This window comes from Macrotis lagotis, chromosome 5 (assembly GCF_037893015.1).
Source record: "Macrotis lagotis isolate mMagLag1 chromosome 5, bilby.v1.9.chrom.fasta, whole genome shotgun sequence".
Lineage (NCBI taxonomy): Eukaryota > Metazoa > Chordata > Mammalia > Peramelemorphia > Peramelidae > Macrotis > Macrotis lagotis.
This window is the reverse complement of record NC_133662.1, coordinates 232,475,039-232,497,436: the sequence shown is the minus strand read 5'-3', so window position 1 is coordinate 232,497,436 and position 22,398 is coordinate 232,475,039. Positions and strand designations below refer to the sequence as shown.

At 43.9% G+C, this 22,398-nt stretch overlaps 1 protein-coding gene across 2 annotated transcripts in view; it reads right to left on the bottom strand.

The window, feature by feature from the left end:
* The window catches only part of MMP28 (matrix metallopeptidase 28), a 45,174-nt gene extending 24,835 nt beyond the window's left edge, over positions 1 to 20,339 (bottom strand). The window contains exons 1-7 of one of the 2 annotated variants that reach the window (XM_074188905.1): positions 17,658 to 20,335; positions 17,305 to 17,492; positions 9,494 to 9,718; positions 6,631 to 6,876; positions 5,151 to 5,300; positions 4,058 to 4,225; positions 496 to 1,457 (exon numbers count right to left, since the gene is read on the bottom strand). In XM_074188905.1, the coding sequence (XP_074045006.1) occupies positions 1,063 to 1,457; positions 4,058 to 4,225; positions 5,151 to 5,300; positions 6,631 to 6,876; positions 9,494 to 9,718; positions 17,305 to 17,492; positions 17,658 to 17,836 (1,551 nt within the window). In that variant the 5' untranslated portion in view covers positions 17,837 to 20,335 and the 3' untranslated portion in view covers positions 496 to 1,062. Of the gene's footprint in view, positions 1 to 495; positions 1,458 to 4,057; positions 4,226 to 5,150; positions 5,301 to 6,630; positions 6,877 to 9,493; positions 9,719 to 17,304; positions 17,493 to 17,657 lie in introns of those variants that run through there. The other variant, XM_074188906.1, reaches the window with a different exon arrangement.
* Between the last annotated feature and the right edge of the window lie 2,059 nt (positions 20,340 to 22,398).

Sequence of the window (22,398 nt, the reverse complement as noted above, 5' to 3'; positions counted from 1 at the left end):
ATCTGATTTGTCCTTTGAAAGTCAAACTCTGGGGCAGTGTCCAGAGAACTCATAGCACTGCCCCCTCTCCATAAACCTTGAATCAAGGCCACCCCAAGAGACTACCATTCCTACGTCTAGACATATGTTCTATTTCCTACCCCGTTAGCAAAGTCTATACTGTGGTAAAGGGCATTTCCTCCTTTATACATAGAAAATGAGGCAAAGAAAATTCTAGATTAAAATTAAACTTGTCTTGTTTCTTAGAATAATGGTCTGTTGAGTGGGTCTCTATCCTATCCCTGGGGATTGTCTACAAGGGGAAACCTTTGTGGATACTAGTAGCAGGCAGAGCCAGAACTTGGGAGTGGACGTTTAAAGGGGCGGGATATGGAATCAGTAGCTTAATTGCAGGTCCTTCACTGGTGGTTGGGGGCAGGGTTAGTATTGGGTGGAGAATCAATCTTCTCCTCTAAGAATCTCAGCTATTTCTGGGGTCTAGTGCTTAAGGAATGCTGTGTGTGTGTGTGTGTGTGTGTGTGTGTGTGTGTGTGTGTGTGTGTGTGTGTGTCCGTGTCCTAGAGAATGATTCTATTGTGTTCAATGTCTGATAAACAGCAGGGGCCAAAGGGGAAGGTGTACAACTAATCCTGCATCATAGATTTGTCTTCCATCCTTGATTTTTGCTATTCCTTAGAGGGACCAATGATCTGAAACTGTTATTTCTCAATGGATCCTTCTAGGACTGCTTAGGATGGAGGTGGCAATATTCTTCTAGTTCTCTAATATTCATCTTTTTCTCTCCTCCTCCCCAAACTTTTACTCCCTCCTTTCTTTTCCTCTCTTTTTGGTATTCATTCAATATAATCCTGTCCCTTGGGACAGCATGCCCCATTCCTTGATTGTTTTCTTCTCTCCTTTTGGTCACTTTAACCAGAGATTGGCCTTCTCACTCCAAGAAAACCCCACCTAGTTCCTCCCAATTGTAGGCACCATGATGATTTTGTACAAGGGATGCTTTCTTCGTGACAGAGCAATGAAAGTCTGGGTACCAGAGTCCTGACTGATCAGAGACCAAGAGGCTCAGAACAAAGCACTCCCAGAGTTAGCATCCCAGCAGCCCATCCATGGGAGTTCTTCACTCCACCGGCCTGTAGCTACCACCTTCAGTGAGATCTGGTCAAAACGCCAGTAGCGATCGTCTTGGAAAAAGAGGATGGAGCCTTCAGGCCTGGGCAATGCCCCTTGGACCCCTGAGGGGATACCCCCCCAGTCCTTTAAATCTCGAGGGTAGTAGGGTTCAATCTGTAGCCCTCTATCAGTCAGTACATAGTAGCGAGGACCCTTGAAAAGCACAATGCGGTGCAGAGGTGGGAAGAAGAAGGCAGTATCTGGGTGGCGGGGGAGTCCTCCTGTTCGGCATACTTGAGGGTAACCCTTCAGTAACTTTGATCCCCGGAACCTCCAACATCGACTCCCTGTGGGAACAGAGGTTTAGAACCAGGAGGTCAGAACTAATATGGGCAGTGAGGTATGGAAAGAGAGGATGGAGAGGCAAAACATGGAACAGGAATGAAGGAAACTCACTTTTAAGGGGTGGGACCAAGGTGGGAGAGGAGAATGGCAGCAGAGCAAAGAGCATTTGGGTTCATGGAATAGGGAATGACACATTCCTTTTACAAAGGTTTTTTTGTCCTCCCTACTCCAATCCCATGTTGAACTTCCTGAATAATGGAGTTAAAAACTAATTTTGAAAATTTGAAGGCATAGAGGGAGACCATGCAGTGTGCCAGTCATAAGACTTGGGACCAGTCAATAAATTACACATTGATTTAGTGCCCACTATATCTGAGGCAACATTCTAGGTCCTATGTTTGCAGAGTGATAATGAAACACTTCCTGCCTTCAAGGAAGCTTATGCTCCATACACTTGTACAAAATACACAAAATAGGCCATTTTCATTTTTGGAGGGTGGTGGAATTTATGACTAGGGGTTCAGGAAACACCTTAAGAAGGTGACCCTTAAACTAAGCTCTGAAGGTTACTGGGAATTCTAAGATGCAGAGGAAAGAAGAAATGCATTCCAGACAGGGGAGTTGGAGGAATTCCAAGGAGGCTTGTATAAACAGATTATACATTATTAAATGGGCAGTTGGGTGACACAGTAGATAAAGAGTTCCTGCCCTAGAGTCAGGAGGACCTGAGGTCAAATTCAGTCTCAATCTTACTTACTGTGTGACCGTAGGCAAGTTATTTAACCTGTTTGTCTCCATTTCCTCATCTGTAAAATGAGCTGGAGAAGGAAATGGCAAATCACTTTGGTAACTTTGCAGGAAAACCCTAACTAGGGGCACAAAGAGCTAACTGACTAAACAAAAAATGTAAAATAAGCCTAGAAAGATAGGTGGAGGGGTAGCTAGGTGGTGTAGTGGATAAAGCACTGGCCCTGGAGTCAGGAGTACCTGGGTTCAAATCCAGTCTCAGACATTTAATGATTACCTAGCTGTGTGGCCTTGGGCAAGCCACTTAACCCCGTTTGCCTTGCAAAAACCTAAAAAAAAAAAAAGTTGGATGCTGGATTGTGAAAGGCTTTCGATGCCAAGCAGAGGAGTTTTATAGTTGATTCTACAGACAATGGGGAACCACTGGAATTTATTGGTTAAGAAAGAAGCACAGTCACCATGTTTAACTTTGGCCAAGTCAATGAACTTTTAAGGAGAAAAAAAATGTTTATTTTAAAAAATTGTATGGATCTCAGTTTCCCTACCTGTAAAATAAGACAGCTAGACTAGATAGTCTCTGAGGCTCTTACTAGATCCATATTTATGATTTGATGATCCCTATTACCTTGAAGTCCTTCTCTGTTCTAAATATATTAATAATAATATAATGTTTGTCCATTTTTTTGAAGTTTTTTTTGCAAGGCAATGCAGTTAAGTGACTTGCCCTAGGTCTCACAGCTAGGTAATTATTAAGTGTCTGAAGCTGGATTTGTGTCCTTCATTTTTGAAGAAGAACACACCATCAGGGAGGTGATGCCATGTTAATCACGTGAATTGGATTTGAGTTCTCCAGAACCATCTGGGTCCAGCGGCCAGATAGGAATCCGGATGACTGGAGATGGCCCTGGATGGGAGGCAGTCAGGGTGAAGTGACTTACTCAAGGTCATCATCATCCTAAGTAATTCATGGAAGGAGGAAGGTGTGTTCTGCAACCTTCCAGCAGGTGTCAGCGCTGGGTAACCAACACCAAGCTACCCGTGAGCCCAGGAAAATGGAAACTCCTAGACCCAGGGCCATTTCCAGTTCTCCCAGTAAAGACAAAGGGATGACTGAGAAATGTTCCATACCTTTTCCTAAATCCACCTCTGAATAGGGCCTTTTTCTTGTCTCCCTCTTTCTTTCTCCCCTGCCATCTCCAATTATTTTTACCATTTATATCTCTAGTCCACATCTTTTTTTTGCCCATTCTTGAAAGAAATGGCTCTTTTTCAGGTTGGGGTAAGGTCAAAGGGCAGAGAAGAGGCAGTTCAGGACAGTGGAAAGAGCCCTCAACTTAGATTTCCAAACTTGACATCACAGGATACAAGTCTGAATCCTATTTCTTCCAATTACTGCCTATGTGACCTTGGGCAAATCAAAAGGGGATTGGACTAGCTGACCCCCACAGGTCAGCTCTAGATTAATGATCCTATGATCTATGAACTTTTCTTTGAGGTTACATGTTCACGTGCAAGGAAATATGGAGGTGGGGGTAGAAAGGATTCCACAGGGAGGAGAGAACTTATTTTCAAAAGAAAAAAGGGTCTTTTCTGGTCCTGTTACCTTGCATTGAATAGTGTTGGGGAGTGGGTAGGATTTGGCTGGAGAGAAACTGAGTATAGAAGAAGCTGATGATATGACTTGCCCAAAGTCACACAGGCAGTGAGCATCAGAGAAAGCTCCAGTATCAGAACCAAGTCTCATCTCCCTACTCCACGTCTCCATGGGGTTCAGACCCACTTGGAAGCCTTGAGGAAGTAGGAGATGGGATTCCTGCTCCTTGTCCTCCTCTCCCTTTCCCACCCTTATTCATACCTTTGAAGAAGTAGAAGTCTCCATCATCCTGGGACACAGCAGCTGCCTCGATGTGGGGGGGGAGACTGGCCCATTTATCCTGCAGGAGTTGAGGTTCTGAAACATTGCCATCAGCCCCTATCTCCCAGAAACTGTTTCCTTTAAAGATGTAGACTCGATGGTCCTTGTCTGCTCCCCCCCAAAAAAAGATGGTAGAAAAAGTTATTTAGGTCCTTCTCTTCTTTGTCCTCTCCACCTCTAGTCTTTTTTTTACACAAAGGGGTTAAGTGACTTGCCCAAGGTCACTCAGGTAATTATTAAGTGTCCAAGGTTGGATTTGAACTCAGGTCCTCCTGACTCCAGAGCTGGTGCTCTATCCACTGCATCACCTAGCTGCCCCTACCCCCAGTGTTTAAAGGTGCTATGGTAGGAATTCATGATTCCTGACTCCATCTTACATAGAAATCAAGAGAAAATAAACTCCCAAGAAATGGTTAAATAATGTGAGCATCACTGGCTGGATATTTTCTTTTTTAGATTTTTCAAGGCAGTGGGGTTAAGTGGCTTGCCCAAGGCCACATGGCTAGGTAATTATTAAGTGTCTGAGGTCGGATTTGAACCCAGGTACTCCTGACTCCAAGGCTGGTGCTCTATCCACTGCACCACCTAGCTGCCCTGGCTGGATACTTCTTAACCCTTCAAGCAGGCAGGAACCAATTACCAAATCCAGATTAGCTTCCCAAGACCCAAGTCCTAGGGACTCCTGGGCATTTGGTAGAAGGTGGGACAGGGAAGGGTAGGATGAATTTGAGGCTCGGGAGCTTAGGCTCAGAGTTAAAAGAGTGGCGTGGGAAGGCCAAAAAGGTCATAGAAGGGAACTTAGAACTTAGAAAGTGAACAAGTCCAACCCTCCCTTTTATGAATGAGAAAACTGAGGCTTGAGAGGTTGATACTCTTGCCTGAGGTCACACAGACAGAACCAGAATCTGAACTCAGGTCTCCTGATTATTAAATTCAATGATGTACAGAACATTTCTCCATTATGAGGATGGAAGTTGGGGGGTGTTCTTTGGGGTGCCTAAGGATGTAGGAGCAGAGCAAAGTGTTACCTTACCTGCTGTGATGGTGTCAAAAAAGGAGCGGCAATAATAGGGTCCTCTAGCTCCAGATTTCCTGTCCCAGGTCCTATGGGGGTCCCAATCCTCAAAATTGGTGAATAGTTTCCCAGGGAGCTGCTCAGCCACTGAACCCCCAAGGGGCTGACCTATAGTGATAGAGAGAAAAAAGACTCATTCTGGGACTCTGATTATGCTAGGCTGGATTCATTGTCTAATGTGAATAGTAATAGGAAGGAGACTAGGAAAAGGTCATTATTGTTCTTGGATTGAATGGGGACAATCAACAGCAGAAGAGAGAATGTTGGACAAAGTCAAGAAGACAGATTCGAATTCTGTCTTTTCCAACTGTGTGACTCTGGGCAAGTCACAGTCTTGGTAATACTCAATTTACCCAGTAAAATGATGTGGGTTAGATGAGATGACCGCTAAGGCTTCTTCTAGCCTTAAATCTGTGAAACCCAGGAATCTCAGTTCCCTGCCCTTTGGGGGGCACATAAAACAGAATCACAGATTATAGATTTAAAGCTGAAGGGATCCCCCTTATTTTACAGAATACGTAAGGTGATTTGTCCATGACAACATAGATAGGAAGAAGCAATACCAAGATTTAACCCATTTCCTTATTATTTCAAATATAATTTTCTTTGAAACTGCCCGCTAAGGGTGAGATGTGACAGGGTCAGGGATTAGAGGTTGGAAATAGAACAAGGAAACCTGGAACAGGATCCCCCATCTCTCATCCATGGGAGATGGGAAGCTTTAGATTGAAAGAGTCTCAGACAAGTGAGACCAGAGGAGGCAATGGAGTCACCAGAGGGAGAAGCATCAGTTTGAAATCCCAAATCTCCACGGTAGCTTGGTGTCCTGGGAATGGGCATGGACAGCTTTGGGAAAAGCAACTAACTCACTCCAGTAAGCTATGGATATAATAACAAGCTAGAGGGAGATTAGAATGGTGAGAATGACTGAGGGTCAGGGATACTATGGGTAAAAAGTTTGGGATTGAATAATCGGAATCTCTGGGGGTCAAGAAGTTTAACATTAAGGGAAGAGTAGATTTTAGGATCTGGGGGTTGAGAGATGCTAAGGTTCAGGGTAAGAGGGAATTGAGGGGAAGGGTTAAAATGCTGAATGATAACAGGGAAAAGGGGCTTGGGCCCAGGGTTTTTTGGGGTGGGGCATGTGGAGGGACTAGATGCCAAGGCTTCAAGGAGATGAGTACCATGGTATGGGAAAAATTGGGGACCAGAGATGTGGAGTGATGAGCATCTTAAGGGGAAAAAGGATTAAGAGTCTGAAATTGGAGTGTTGAGTGTCAAAGACTGGAAGGGGATGGGGATATGAGGCTGGGCTTGGGAGCCAGGGGACAGAGCTCTCATGGTGTAGATATGTTGGTACTCAGAAACTGGGATCCACTGGTGGGGGCTAGAGGTAAGGGCATGGAGGATGGGAGAGGTTTAGAGAAGGGATGCTCACCATACAAGTTTTGGATGGCCAGGACATCATCCCAGTTCAGCACAGAGTCCCTTCCCAGCCTCTTGTAATAGGGTGCCATGAGAGCCCGAGGAGCAGGGGAATGGCCCAGTCCCAGTGTGTGGCCAATCTCATGGGCCAGCACCACGAATAGGTTCCGACCCCGGCGGCTTTTGAAGGACCAGCGCTCATCCCTATCGAAGTGTGCCTCCCCACGACGAGGGAGGAAGGCGTGGGCCAGGGCACCTCCTGCAGATACCCAAAGTCAGCAGATCAGTAACAAGTCCTTGTAGGAGATGGGCAGAGGTGAGCATGGCAAGGCCCAACCAGAGATATTAGATTTATCAGGGAAGATGTTAATGTCCTCATTAAACATTGAGGAAATGAGTGATTTCATCCAAGGTCACACCAGAACATAGTGTAAGAAGAAGTAATCAAATTTAGGTTTTCTAACTTAAAATCTAACATTCTTTCAGCTACAATTTGTTGACTTCTGAAATCATCTAATACTTCTTTATTACAAAGCTGGAAACTGAGACTTTGAGAGTTGAGGCAGCTTGACCCACACACAGGTAAATATATGGGGAGGTCTTCTATGCTACTTGGTGGAAGGGAATGAAGCAATAGAAGGTGTGGGTTGGAAGGAAATCCAGGATTCTACCATACTGGGAAAGGAAAAGTAACCAAATCACCAAGGAAAACAGGAAGGGGTGTTTGTGTGTGTGTGTGTGTGTGTGTGTGTGTGTGTGTGTGTGTGTTCTCTTTTTTATGGAAATTGAGGGAAAGGAAAGATGTGGCTCATAGAAAAAGGATTTCTATTTTGCTTTCTCACCTCCAGATACAAAGAATTTTATTTCCCTTTTTTTTTTTTTAGGTTTTTGCAAGGCAATAGGGTTAAGTGGCTTGCCCAAGGCCTCACAGCTAGGTAATTATATTTCTTATCATATTTTGGCTTTGGATCATAGATTTTAATGAATTGATGGTCAGGGAGAGATGATCCTAGGAGGAGACAGGCTGATACTGGCCTGGGATTAAAAATTTCCAATTTATTAAGTATAAATCCAAAGTGAGGAGCCATATGTTGTAGCAATTAAAAATGGATCTGGTTTATCTAGACTTTCACACATACTGGCTGTGTGATCCTGGGCAATTCACTTAACCTCTAGCTAGGTACTAGCCTGCATTGGTAGAGGAAGTTCCCTCCTCTGGGAATTCTCTGCAGCAATGAAGACATAGAAACAGAGACTTGCCCCCTTAATCCTAAAGTAAGGAGAGTCCTGGGGAAGAGGATGGCTGGGAGTGGTTAATATGTCACCCTCAGTAAGACAACAACTTCATAAGCTTTCAAAGTCTCCATAACAACCCCAAGGTAGCTAGGAAGGATGTTATAATCCCCATTTTGTTGTGCATTCATTTCAGTTGTGTCCAACTCTTTTTAAAAATTTTTGCCAGGCAATGGGGTTAAGTGACTTGCCCAAGGTCACATAGCAAAGTAATTATTAAGTGTCTGAGACCAGATATGAACGTGGGTCCTTCTGACTCCCGGGCTGGTACGCTATCCACTGTGCCACCCAGCTGGCCCTGTGTTCAGCTCTTCATGACTCCTTTTGAGGTTTTCTTGGCAAATGATTGACCATTTCCTTCTCCAGTTTATATTACAGATAAAACTGAGGCAAGCAGGATTAAGTGCCTTGCCCAGGGTATCACAGTTGGTAAATATCTGTGTTCCTTCTTTCCTTCCTTCCTTCCTTCCTTCCTTCCTTCCTTCCTTCCTTCCTTCCTTCCTTCCTTCCTTCCTTCCTTCCTTCCTTCCTTCCTTCCTTCCTCCCTCCCTCCCTCCCTCTCTTCCTTCTTTCCATCTCCATGAATCTAGTCATATCCATTTTCTTTTCTCCATTCACACAGCCACTACCCAAATTTAAGCCATTATCCCCTCTCACAGTCCTCAGTAGATTTACAGCCATTTAAGCTTTGACTAGAGCCACCCAAAGTTCAGCCTTGCTGTGTGTTACTCCCTCTCAGGCACTCTAGGTTCCACTCAAAGTAGTTGACTTTTACTGCTCCCTGGCTGCTCTCCCTCGTCTTTGTGCCTCTTATCCCACCTTGCCTGGCATGCCCTCCTTCCTCATCCCACCTCTTAGAATCCTGAATTTGGTTCAGTTCTCATCAATCAATAAGCATTTAAATTGGCCCCAACTCTATACCAGCCTTGCCAGGTGCTGGAGGTTCAAAGACAGAAAATGAGAGTTCCTGCCCTTATGGAGTTTCCATTCATTCTAGGGAAACATGACAATAAGCAAAATTCATCTGGCAGCAATGTGGGAGGAGTATGTTCTAGAATGATCTTCCCCAGTCTTGACTTGGGTCACAATCCAATGATCAAAAATGAGGGTGGACAGATCTGGCAGGAAAGACAGGCGCCACCTGAGGTGATCCAGGAAGTTTAGTGTGTGGCAGGGATGAAACCTGTTTAAATTCTCATTCCAAAGGGACAGAGCAGAGAGAGGGCTAGTGGATTAGTAGACGGAGCATTTCCTTGGAATCAGGAAGGTTGAGGTTTGAACCTTGTCTCTGATGCTTACTAACTGGGCAGGCCAATCAATGCCCCTGAATCTGCAAAAATGTATACGTGAAGATGCATAGATACCTTTGTGTGCAAGCGAACATATATGCGTGGGTGTATATATGTCTATGTGGATGTACATTGGACTTTTCATTGGAAAAGTTATGCCTCCTCTTCCTCCCCTGCACTTAGCCAGAGACCCTCACCCACCTTTACTCTGGGTTTAAGGGATGGGAGTAGGGGGCTTTCTCAGGGGAAGGAGTTAAAGAGAAAGGCTTACAGAGAGGAGGAAGGAGTCAGCACCTGGCCCATCAAAAGCGTTGCTGAGCCCATCATTGTGATCCCCCTGAAAGAAGGTGAGACGGATGTCAGCAGGGCCTGATGATGGTGCTTCCCAGAACTCCAGGGAGGACACATTGCTCCACAACTGGAAGGCTGCCCGCACGGCCCGGCGAACCGCTGGCTCTGGTAGGTACTCAGGCCAGTTGACCAGGCGGTAGGAAAGATGGCGCTTGTACCATTTGCCTCCTGCTGAAGAAGAGTCAGAGAAATGGACATTAGCTTGATTATGGATCAGATTCTCTGCTATGCAAGGGGGTGGGGAGAGGAGTCTTTCTAGACTGACCTGAGGGAGCCAAGGGACCCTAGCTCTGCCACCCACAACCTTCTAGACTTTGGACAATTCACTGGCCCTCTTCAGTAGGGGCTCAGTGGAGAGACTGTTGGGCCCAGGAAGACCCTGCCTACCTGCCTTAGTTTCCTCTTCTGAAAAATGGGGATAATAAAGACCTGTACCTTCTAGGGGCACTGTGAAGATTAAATGACTTAACATTTGTAAAGCTTATCTCTAATCCCTAAACTGGGTAAAGTCTGAAGGAGAAACCAATGTTTGTGTACTGGCTGTGAGTGCTTAATACCTTTCCCTGGGTAAGATGATACTTCACAGGTTCTCAAAGCCTCCATAATAACCCAGAGGTAGCTATTATCCTTGGGTTTTTCTGTTGTTGATTCATTTTACTTGAGTCCTGTCCCCATTTAAGATTTTCTTGGCAATGTACTCGAGGGATTGATTATTTCCTTCTCCAGATCATTTTACAGTTGAGGAAACTGAGGCAAGCAAAGTTAAGTGATTTGATCAGGGTCACACAGATTGAGTCAATAGTAGGTCCTCATTACCACTTGTTCTGTTCCCCCTTATTTTCTGGACCTCAGATTCCAAATTCCAGATTGGAAAAAATCTGGTTTGGAATGCTGATGCATCACAAGAAAAATTAGTATTTGCCCCAGAGAATGGCAAATGAAATGTTCAACTCTCTTCTTGGCAGAGGGGTGAGGATCTTCAGGGGTAGAATGCTGCATACCTGGCCAAGTTGTTCATTGTCTTGGCTCTTTTTTGATTGATTTGTTTATCTAACAGAGCTTTCGATTTAAGGACTAGGGAGGGATAGAGATCTAAAATCAAAGAATAGCAATAAAATGTACCATTTTAAAAAATGATTGTCTATAACATATAAGAAGATGGGGCTCTTTCCCTCACTGATTCTAGAACAGGTGTCCAGGTTTGTAGATTAACCCCAAGGTGTTGAGACTTGATTACCTATCCCATCTTCTCCTCTCTCCCATCTCTATCTGGTGCTGACCATGTGGGGCTAGGGGTGGTTTTCATTCTTTATATTCCTTTCTAGTTGAGACCCCCTCTTCTAGCCTATTCTTTCAAAACACCAGGTAGGTGGCAAGGTGGGGGGAGCTGTGGGGAGTAGAAAACATACAGCTGTAGATCCTCAGCTGCTTCCTCTGTCTCCTTTGTTCCCCCTAACCCTCTCCTCCCCTTTACAGGATCTCTGGCCTGTGGCTGCCCTGGGAATCACGAGAAAAGCTGATTGCTATTTCTTCCTACTTGGTCTAGACTCTTCACTTCACTCCACCCTCTATGCCTCTGTGGGATCCATCTGGGATGCCTGGGATCCCTGAGGAAAGAAAGGGAGAAAGAAAGAAAAAAAGGAAAGAAAGAAACGAGGGAGGGAGGAAGGAAGGGAGAAGGAAGGAAGAGAGAAAGAGAGGAAGGAAAGAGAGGGAGAAAAAAGGAGAGGGAAGGAAGGAAGAAAGAGAGGAAGAAAAAAGTAGTTTTCTGTCACTAACTATAGCCTGGGAGGATTTAAAGTAATTTTTTCAGAGGATCATAGAGCTGGATCTGAAAAAACCTTATAACCCACCAGATTCAATATATTCATTTTGCAGATGAGGAAACTGAGGCAGAAGTTAAGTGATTTGGTCAAGATCACATGGCAAGTCTATATCTGAGGTAGGATTAAAACTTAGGTGTTCCTGCCTTCCAGGCTACTACTGTCCTCCCTGGGAGGTCATCTGACTGTAATTCCAACTTTAGGTTGGCCACAGATCTGGTAGTTCCTGCCCTTCTCTTTCTTTAGATTTTTCAAGGCAATGGGGTTAAGTGGCTTGCCCAAGGCCACACAGCTAGGTGATTATTAAGTGTCTGAGGTCAGATTTGAACCCAGGTCCTCCTGACTCCAAGACCTGTGCTCTATCCACTGTGCCACCTAACCACCCCCTGCCCTTCTCTTTCTCTTCCAGTTGCCTTCCCAGACATCTTCTTTTCTCTCTTCTCCCTTTTTCCAGTGGCCAAGTCAAAACACCATAGGATCCAGAATTGGCAGGAACAGAGTGGGGGTAGGGGTCCTCAGAGGCCATTTAGCCCAAATGTCTGCTTTTATAAAAAAGGAAACTGAGTCCCAGAGAATCAAAAGAAGTGGCTCGAGGCTGACCAATGAGAATAGCGCCATGATTCCAACTTGGGTCCTGTGGCTCCCTGCCCTGCTACAATGTAAGGATTACACGAGACAGGGATGGACTAGAATGAATAGCTCCAGTGTTCCCATTGACAATGATTTCTAGGCCAGGCTCAGAGCTGTGGGGGCAGTGGGGTTTCTGGGACAGAGGACAGATGGGTGTTGGCCAGAGGGGCAGAGGCCAGTGAAAGCAGTTTCCCATCCCAGTCTCACTGGGGAACCCTTGCCCTGACACTTCTCCAGCTAATGGAGCCAATGTCTGCTGGTTCTTGCCCACATCTTGCCCAGAGGTTTGGAAACCAGACAACTGGGGCAGACCAGCCCAGAAGCAACTTTACATACTGGAGATAGTCCTGGACTTGGAATTAGGAAGGCAGGGGTTCAAATCTTGCTTTTGAATCTCATCAGCTATGTTATTTGATCTCCCTGCAGCACAATTTCTTCATCTATAAAATGGAGATAAAAATACCCAAGTACCTACTTTTAAAACATTATTCTGAGATTTGAATTGTTCAGGGATTCTCCAGTATATTTGTGCATTAGACCCTTTTGGCAGTCAGTCTGGTAAAACCTACTGACCTCTTCTTACAGTAAGGTTTTTATTTTTTTTTAAATTTTTTAAATTTTTTATTTTTTTAGGGATTTTTTTGCAAGGTAATGGGATTAAATGACTTGCCCAAGGCCACACAGCTAGGTAATTATTAAGTGTCTGAGGCCAAATTTGAACTCAGGTCCTCCTGACTCCAGGGCCAATACTCTATCCACTGTGCCACCTAGCCACCCTGCAGTAAGGTTTTTAAATGCATCAATTAAATATATAGGATTACAAAGGAAATCAATTATGTTGAAGTATAATACATAGACAGGAAGACTACAATTACATGGGATCTAGCAGCAGGTCTAATACCTATAATAATTTTGAAATGTTGTTCAATCATTTCGGTCCAGCTTTGTGATCCCATTTGGGATTTTCTTGGCAAAGATTCTGTATTGGTTTCCCATTGCCTTCTTCAGCTCACTTGACGAATGAAGGAATTAAGACAAAGAGGTTTAAGTGACTTGGCCAAGGTCAGCTTGTAAGTACAGCTTGTAAGTGTCTGCAGTTGGATCTGAACTCAGGTCTTTCCGACTTCAGGTCCCATGCTCTATCCACTGTGCCACGTAGCTTCCCAGATTTTAAAATAGTGATGAACATAAATGGTATTTCAAGATGTATGTAATGTAATATGAAAATATCTGATGGCTACTGGGGGTTTGTTGCTGACATTCATTGTTTGTAAGATATGCCCAATTTCAATTAGAGTTTAGTGAAAATAAAGATACAATTTTTTCCTCAGCTAATTTTAGGTACTTCCTAAAATGTATGGTTCATGGCTCCCAGGTTAAGAAGCTTTAGTCTATATCTTGTCTTCAAATAGGAATCTTTTAACATGACAGATATATATATATATATATATTTTCATTATTATAAAACCAGAATAATTTAAAATAAAGCATAAAAACTAAAGAAAAGAGAAACTTTAGTCTAGTACTATTTAAGTACCAGCTGATATTATTATCGAAAGGTTCAGGCTGGGGCAGCTAGTTGGCACAGTGGAAGGCACACCAACCCTGGAGTCAGAAGGACCTGAGTTAAAATTTGTCCCCAGATACTCATTAGCTGTGTGACTTTAGGCAAGTCATTTAACCCTAACTTCTTCTTCCCTCAAAACTACTGCTCCCCCCAAAAGAATCTTGATCAAAGTTTACAGGTCATTGTGATTCTTCCCACCAAATCAGTTTCCATCTTTCCACTTTCCCTCATCCTTCCCCAATCTACATCCCTAGGCCTGGGACACATGGTTCACTACTCCCCTGGATTGGGGGCCTCTCTTGTGAGAGGCAGAAAGAATAGAAGAAAAACATTGCATATTAAGATGGTTTATAAATCTGAAGAAATAAAATATAACTATAATATTGACTCCATCTGTTGGCTGTGGGAAGAGGGAGAAGAAGGATGGGGAAGTTTTGAACTTGGAAACTGTTGGTGGGAACAGGGACAGAGAGGGAAGAGAGGTAGGTTTGCCAGACTGGTTCAGTCTGAGAGGATCATAGGTTGAGATGGGATGGGGACACAAAAGGGGAACAGCTGGGAGATGGTGAGAATCTCGTTGGTCACCCCTGCCAAGCTTCATGCCATTCAAGGTGAGGTTCTTTCTCTGGTGTGTTTGGTTTGGCCCAGGGCCCCAGACTGCCTTGGAGACCCAGCCCTCAGGGAGGGGGATGAAGAGATCACCCAATGGACTGGGAGGGATGAGGGTAGGAGGTAAAGAGGAGGCAGGCTCCGGATTCCCTCTTCCCCCCCCTCGGAAAGAAAATAGATATGTGTAGCCCACTGGGGATAAAGGTGGGGAGGGAAAATGTGAGAGTACAGGATTAGGCCTCTCAGCCCTACCACTCTTCTTCTTGGAGGAGGTAGAGATGCTCCAAACAGCTACTCAGAGGACCCCTCACCCCCACTTTGGGAGTAGCAGCTGGCTAGGTACATCCTCCCCCTCTTTCACTAAGGCAGGCCCTGGAGATTACAGCTGTTCCAGAGCCAATCCAAGGGAGGAAGCTTCACAGGGATCTTTGTGTGTCCTTGTGTGAAAAGGAGGGAGAGAAGGACAAACAATAAACACTGAAAGAATAAAAATGAAAGGACTTTTTTTTTGGGGGGGAGCCAAGAAAAGAAGGAAGAAACTTAGGGTGAATGGAGAAGGATGCAAACTTACCCTTCCTGCCCTCTCATCCCCCACCTCTTGTTTTCTTTAGACTAGCCTGGGTGAGTTTACAAATTCCTGACCTAGTGCTATGGAGAGAGGCAGATCTAGGTTGGTCACCATAGTTACACTGGGTAGAGGACATCCCTGCTGGGCTGGCTGGCACTGGCATTGGCATTCTTCCTCACCTGTTCAGTTTCCCTTACTCCCTTCAACACCTCTTCCTAGCACAGAGCAGCAGGCAGAAGATGTCAGCTTGGCAACCTTTCCCTCCTATACACATGAGAGACTCTCCAAGCACCTTAGGGACGTCAAATTTCTCCCACTCACCTCCAGGATGAATGGACAGTCATAAAGCATCTTTAAACACCTACTATATACCTGTCTAGAAGATGGACCCTGCTGTCACGAGCTCAATCTAAGATGAAAAGAACCATATACAAATAGACTATATACAGGATAATTCGGAAAGAATCCATAAAGGGAAGATGTGTGAATAAAGAGAACTTGGGAAAGAAAAGTTGCCTGTAGAAAACGGGATTTTAGCTCAGATGTAAAGGAAGACAGAGGGAGCCGGAAGGTAGAGATGAAGAAGGAAGAGTCTTCCAGTCTGAGAATGAGCCTAGAGCCAAGAGATGGAGGGTCTGCTGAGCAAGGAGTAAATCATCCACTTCCAGTATTCATTGTGTCCAGGAAACCTGGTCCTGGGAGAGGGAAACTCAGTGAGCCAAAACTCAAATGAGTGAAGGACCAGGGCAGGATTGAAATCAGTAATCTCTCTATTTAATTCCATTTCTTACCCCTTGACTTCTGAATTTGGGAGTCAGGAGGAAATGCTCATCATATCTCACCTTAGAAGTCACTGAGTTAACCTCCTTCTTTTTCTTTTTCTTTTCTTTTTTTTAGGGTTTTTTTTGAAAACCCTTCTTATTTTATTTTTTTTTTAGGGTTTTGCAAGGCAAATGGGATTAAAGTGGCTTGCCCAAGGCCACACAGCTAGGTAATTATTAAGTGTTTGAGACCAGATTTGAACCCAGGTACTCCTGACTCCAGGGCCGGTGCTTTATCCACTGTGTCATCTAGCTGCCCCTCCCTCCTTATTTTTCAGATGAGATTGGACAAGGGATTTGACCAAGGTCACACAGCTAGACAGATTTGAGCACCCAAACCAGTATTTGAACCCAGTTTCTCTGATTGTTAAATTAGAGAATTGTTAAATTGTTAAACTGTTAAATCTTTTTCATTGAACAGTTTTCCCTTCCACATCACAGGGTTAGGAGCCTCCATGATCTGGAAAATCCAAATAAAAATTATTTTTTTAGCTTCTTTCAAGGCAAATGGGGTTAAGTGGCTTGCCCAAGGCCACACAGCTAGGCAGTTATTAAGCATCTGAGGCTGGATTTGAACTCAGGTACTTCTGACTCCAGGGCCAGTGCTCTATCCACTGGGCCACTTAGCCACCCCCAAATAAAAATGTTTTGACTCTTCCTTTATACCAGGGAAGATAACTGGATTTTTTCCTTTTCTTTTATAGATTTATAAAATTTGGGTTTAAGATGACACATGGATTTTCTCAAAATTCCCTAAAAATTCTCATTTAATTTCTTTCTTTCTTTTTTTTTTTTGCAAGGCAAATGGGGTTAAGTGTCTGAGAGTGGATTTGAACCCAGGTATTCCTGACTCCAGGGCTGGTGCTTTATCTACTGTGCCACCTAGCTGCCCCTCATTTAATTTCTTATGCCAACCATGACAGGGAAAGTCACAGTGTGGAAGGGATAACGACATCATGTTGTCAGATTTCATATATATATATATATATATATATAATTTAATTATATAAAATTTATATATGATATATATAATATAATTTAATTATACAATTTTATATGTGTGTATATGTATGTTTGTGTTTGTGTTTGTATTTGTGTTTGTGTGTGTGTAGATAATTTAGGGCTGAAAGGGACCTGCAAAATTATTTACTCTCTGGTCCAAGTCCTTGATTTTAAATGAGGTCACTTAAGCCCACCTAGGTAATATGACTTCTCCAAGGTCACACACCCTTAATCTAGTGCTCCTTTCACCAGGACATCATTCCTCCTCTCAGAGTGCTAGCTCAGCAGAGGCGGGGGTTGAGGGTGGAGTCCAGCCTTGGACTTTGAAGACTGTGTGTGGGAACTGGGGGACAGCTGGTGGGACAAGGCGCTGTTCTCCAGGCAGGAGCAATGATGTAGGTGGGTGGTCCTCAGCTTTTACTCCTTCTGTCCCCTGGGGGAGAGAAGGCTGGGAGCCAGAACCCTCAGCTTCTCTCCTAGGAGCAGGCGGGTCCCTGGTTCTGGCCTGGCCCCTAACCCTCCCTATTAACTCTTGGTTGCCCAGAACTCTGGGAGTAAAAAGGCTGGCAAGGCAGGATCCTTCTGAGGATGGAAGGAGGGAAGATGCTGCTCCAGAGGGGGTTAGAGGCACCTTCATGCTGAGGGGGTAGAGTGGGAGGAAAGGGGCGGGGAGACCCAGTCTCTTTTGAAACTCCTGGTTGGGGGGGGGGGGGGGAGGGAAGGGAAAGACTCACTTGGCTGTGCAAAACGCTTCTTGATTCTTATTTTGGCTCTTCGTCCAACAAATAGGGAACTGAGCCTCTCAGTCCAGGATGAATGGCTCTCCTTGTCATCCACCCCACACCGTGGCAGGGTCATCTGGCGCATGGTGGTGGCGTCCAGAAGTCCACTGACTGGCAGGTGGGACACCCACTGGAACTCCCTAGAGGGAAGAATTAAAAGAGTAGAGCTGGGAAGAGGGGAGAAGGGACCAGTGTCCTAGGGTCACTTTCTGGGACTATGATGGACCAATCTGAGTGAGGATGGAGAGAGGCTAACTCTCCTCAACAATCCTCCCATCTCCTACACCTGCCCTGGGCCATCTTACCTTATGGCATCTGTGAGTTGTGTGGAGCTGGAAGTTTCTGGGGCATGATCATGGAGGTACCCATACTTCTCCAAGAACACCTGAGAAGGGCAGGAAGCCAGGCAGACAAAGGAAAGTGAATTACTTCTCTCCCATCTCTGGACCCCAGAAGTATAAAGATACATCACTGAAGAATTCATAACTTTCTTGTTTTGTTTTTTTTTTTTGGTGGGGCAGTGGAGTTAGGTGACTTGTCTAAGGTGGCACAGGTAGTAAGCATCAAGTGTCTGAGGTTAGATTTGAACTTAGGTCCTCCTGACTAAAGGGCCGGTGCTCTATTCACTGTGTCATTAGCCACCCCCAGAATTGATAACTTTCTAAGTTATTCATAGTCCTGGAATGAAACTTTGCACCCATCTCACCCACTTCCTTTAAAAATTCTATTTTATTTTTTAAAATCTATTTTATTTTCTGTTTTGAATTTTCTCCCTTTTGTTTTCCCTTTCCCTAACAATAAGCAAGAAAGACAAAACTTTTCAACCATATATATAGTCATGCAAAACAAATTCCCACATTAGCCATGTCCAAATAAATATATGTTTCACTCTGCACTTGGAAGTCATCCTTTCTCTATCTTGAGTTCTCATTCTCTTCCCATTCTGGCTCTTATATCTATTTCTTTCTTGCAATTCGCTCATATTGTTCTAGAAACCTAACCTCTTTCCAGAAGGCTTAGAGAAAAAAATCGCACCAAATTTTTATTTTCAATTAAAGATATAAAATTCTTTTCCTTTCTTCTTCCCCTGGCATTTGAAAAATAAAAACAAAAGAAAAGAAACAAAAACTAAAATGTTGTTCCAGGAAGATTTGCCCCCCTTCTCCCAATACCTTCTCCCAATTGTTTGCCTTTGACTCTTCCCCACTACCAACTGACTTGACATTGGCCCACATCTAACTGCAATATCAGTCTGCCTCTACATAGACTCTCCAAGAGTTAGAAATACTCTATCTGCAAAGGCCTCATATACATGAATAGATGATCACTTTTTATACTATTCATTCGTGACTCCTTCCCACAACTGCCTGAAGGTGTTCCTTCACTCACCTCTCACTGTGGTCCACCACCTAGCTGAGCTAAGCCAGTATCACCACTGGGTGGCCACCTTAAGGAACTATTTGATCCAATAGTACCAGTACTGTGATTTCCATCTTTTTGGCTGTGTGTGTGTGTGTGTGTGTGTGTGTGTGTGTGTGTGTGTGTGTTCTGGGAAGTGTTGTGAATCACAAGGGAAAATTCATATACTCATAATATTCTGCAATTATTTAAGATATCATTAAAGAATTTTTAGGGCAGCTAGGTGGTACAGTGGATAGAACACCAACCTTGGGGGTCAGGAGGATCTGAGTTTAAATCCAGCCTCAGACACTTAATAATTACCTAACTGTGACTTTGGGCAAGTCATTTAACCCCATTGCCTTGTAAAAAACAAACAAAAAAGAATTTTTAGTGTAGTATTTGGAAACCACTAAACGGGACCCCCTAAATGGAAATCACTTCCCCCAAGAAACTTCCACTCTGCCTATTCTCCTTACCATTATTGGAGACTGCTTCACCCAGACCACTATTTCAGGAAAGCCTCAATCACCTTGTTTGACCAAGTCACCTTCTCTCCAGTCATCTCCCCCAGTCTCCCCATTTGATTAGGTATCACATATACCAGGTGGCCTACAAAAACATTAATGCTTATTAATATGTAATAGAAAAGGCAAAAAACGTGGCGATCCTTTCCATTCAATGAATTCACATCCAAGGAAGGAGACAACTTGCAAACAATTACAGTATGCATGTTTCCGTTTGATTCAATTCAGTAAATATTTATTAAGAACCTAGTATGGGCAGGCTATGCTAAGTGTTAGGATTACAAAAAGAGGCAAAATAATCCCTCCCTTCAAGAAGCTTCCAGTTTAATGAGAAAGATATCATGCAAACAAATATAGTCAAAGCAAGCTATATACAGGATAAGTTGAGAATAATCAGCAGAGGAAAGGCATTAGAATTAAGAGGAGTTGGGGAAGACTTCCTGTTGGATGTGGAATTTTAGTTGGGTCTTAATATGGAAAGAACTTAATATGGAAAGATGTTAGCCAAGTGGTACAGTGGATAGAGTCCAGGGTCTAGAGTCAGGAAGACTCATGTTCCTGAGTTCAAATCTGACCTCAGACACTTACTAGTTGTGTGACCCTGGGCAAGTCATTTAATCTTGTTTGCCTCAGTTTTCTCATCTGTCAAATGAGCTAGAGAAGGCAATGACAAACCACTCTAGGATCTGTGCCAAGACAACCCCAAGTGGAGTCATGAAGAATTAGACCCAATTGAAAATGGCATAATAGATGGAAATCTCAGAGTGAAGGTACTGGGTGTAGAGGGAGATGGGAAAAGGCCTGTTGAAGAACATAGAATTTGAATTTTTTTCCCCCATAAGGTACAGAATTTCATACAATTGCTTGAACACCAAAGTCTATTGGAAAACATAGAGAGAAAGCAATGAGAAGTGACATGGTGAGTTGTCCTAAGGGTCCAGAACCTTGGTTCAGTCTTGCCTCTGTTACATACTATATGACCTTGGGTAGATCACTTTACCTCTCCCAGGCAGCCTTTTTTTAAAAGTACTTAGTATTTTTTCCAATTACATGTAAAAATAGTTTTCAACATTGACTTTTTAGTTTCACATTTTTTTCCCTCCCTCCCTCCCTTTCCTCCCTCCTCCCCAAGATAGCAGGTAATCTGATAAAGGTTAAATATGTACAAACATGTTAATCATATTTGAATTTTTTTGCAAGGCAATGAGATTAAGTGACTTGCCTAAGGCCACACAGCTAGGTAAATATTATATGTCTGAGGTCAAATTTGAACTCAGGTCCTCCTGACTCCAGGGCTGGTACTCTATCCAATGTGCCACCTAGCTGCCCCTTGAATTAAGTTTTGAAGGAGGCCACAGAAGCCAGGAGGTAGAGATGAGGAGGGAGAGCATTACTGGAATGAGTTTGAGGAATATAGAATATTTGGAGGGAAGTAGTGTAAAAGGTGGGAAGGGGCCAGGTTGTAGGGGTATTAACTGAGCCTTTTATATTTGATCATCTTTCCTCTATTCTATTTTTTTTCAGTAAGTTCACTTCTTGAGTAGTTTTCTATCTTGTTTTAATGTATTTGAGTTTTTAAAAATTTTTTTAAATCTCTTGTTATTTCTTCCTGGTCATTCTGATTGACAGTCCTCTGTAACTGGCTTACCTGTGCTCATGCTGGCTTCCCCAGAGGTCCCCCTCCACTCACCTCTGCTGGCTTCTATCCATCTTTTTAATCATTTCTCACCACCATGGAGGAACTTACTTCTGAAGCTTTTTGATTTTGATATATTTTTTTTTCTCTTCGTCTCTACTTCTAGTTATTGGGGCAGGACATGGAGTTATTCTCCAGTCTACCCCTTGGGCTTTTCTTAAATTACAGCATGTTTTTGAACCTTATTTTTGGTATTTTCCTCTGTTTACTCACATTTCCAGTCTAAACTGTTGGGGATGAGGAGATGGAGCTCAGCCAACTCCCTAAGGTGCTCTTGGATGGGTGGGATGGGGCTTGTTTGGTCCTGTCCCCGTGAAGTCTGGATGACACTTGTCATTGCTGATCTCCATGGGATGCTCGGTATCAGACTCTTACTCTTTTAATCCTGACTTCTACCTCAGTTTTCTGGTGGTCTACTGCAGGTTCTGGTTGGTGTCTGTCAGCCTCTGACTTCTTGTGCAATCCAAGCCGGGTGGGGGTTCTAGCCTTTGCTTGTGGCCCTGGCAGATCCCAGCAGGATATGAGAAATCAAATTGGTTCCAGGTCTCCTGCCCACCATCCCTAAGATCTAGCTGAGCTGAATGTAGGGCCTGGAGTCAGGAAGACCTGAGTTCAAATCAAGCCTCAAATCAAACCTTGTCCATAACCCTATCTGCCCTGGTTTCCTCATCTGTCAAATGAGCTGAAGAAGGAAATGGCAAACCACTCCAGTATCTTTACTAAGAAAGTCCCAAGTGGGGGCATGAAGAGTTGGACTCAACAGCAATAAACTTGTAGGACTTCTAGGAGTGTGCTGCCTGCTTCTTTGTCCCTGCATAGTAATATACTGGGGCTAATTCGTTCCCTGCTTCTGTTCTGACAAATCACAGTTGAATCTGATTTCAAGTCTCTGATTACTAGATTTAGATAATTTGAAGACACCTTGCTTCCAGGTCCCCCAGGCTCAGAATGACTGGCTGGCTTAGATCCCTGGAGCTTCTGGATGGCTTCCCTTGAGGATCTTCTCTCCTCATCAGCTTGGCTAGTTCTCAGTTGGTTTTATCTGAGTTTCCCCTGGCTTCCTGGGCATGGCCCCTGACCTCATCTGGCCTCAGACATTTACTAGTTGTGTGATCTTGGGCAAGTCACTCAACACTGACCTCACCTCAGAACATTCATGTTACCTAAGCTTTTCCTGACTTCCCTGGTGGTTCCTCTCCTGCTTCCATGTCTGGTTTACCTGTGATCATGCTATCTTCCCTGGCAACATCCCTTTACTCATTTCTGATCATTGACTCCAGAGAAACCCATTTTAGAGTCTTCCTGATTTTCTTCATCCTTGCTGGTGTTTATCTGGGAGCCCTGGACTTCTCTATGACCTCTCAGGTCACCATTTTAACTGGGATTCTTCATTTCTTGCTAAGAATCAGTTGTTCTATTGTATCA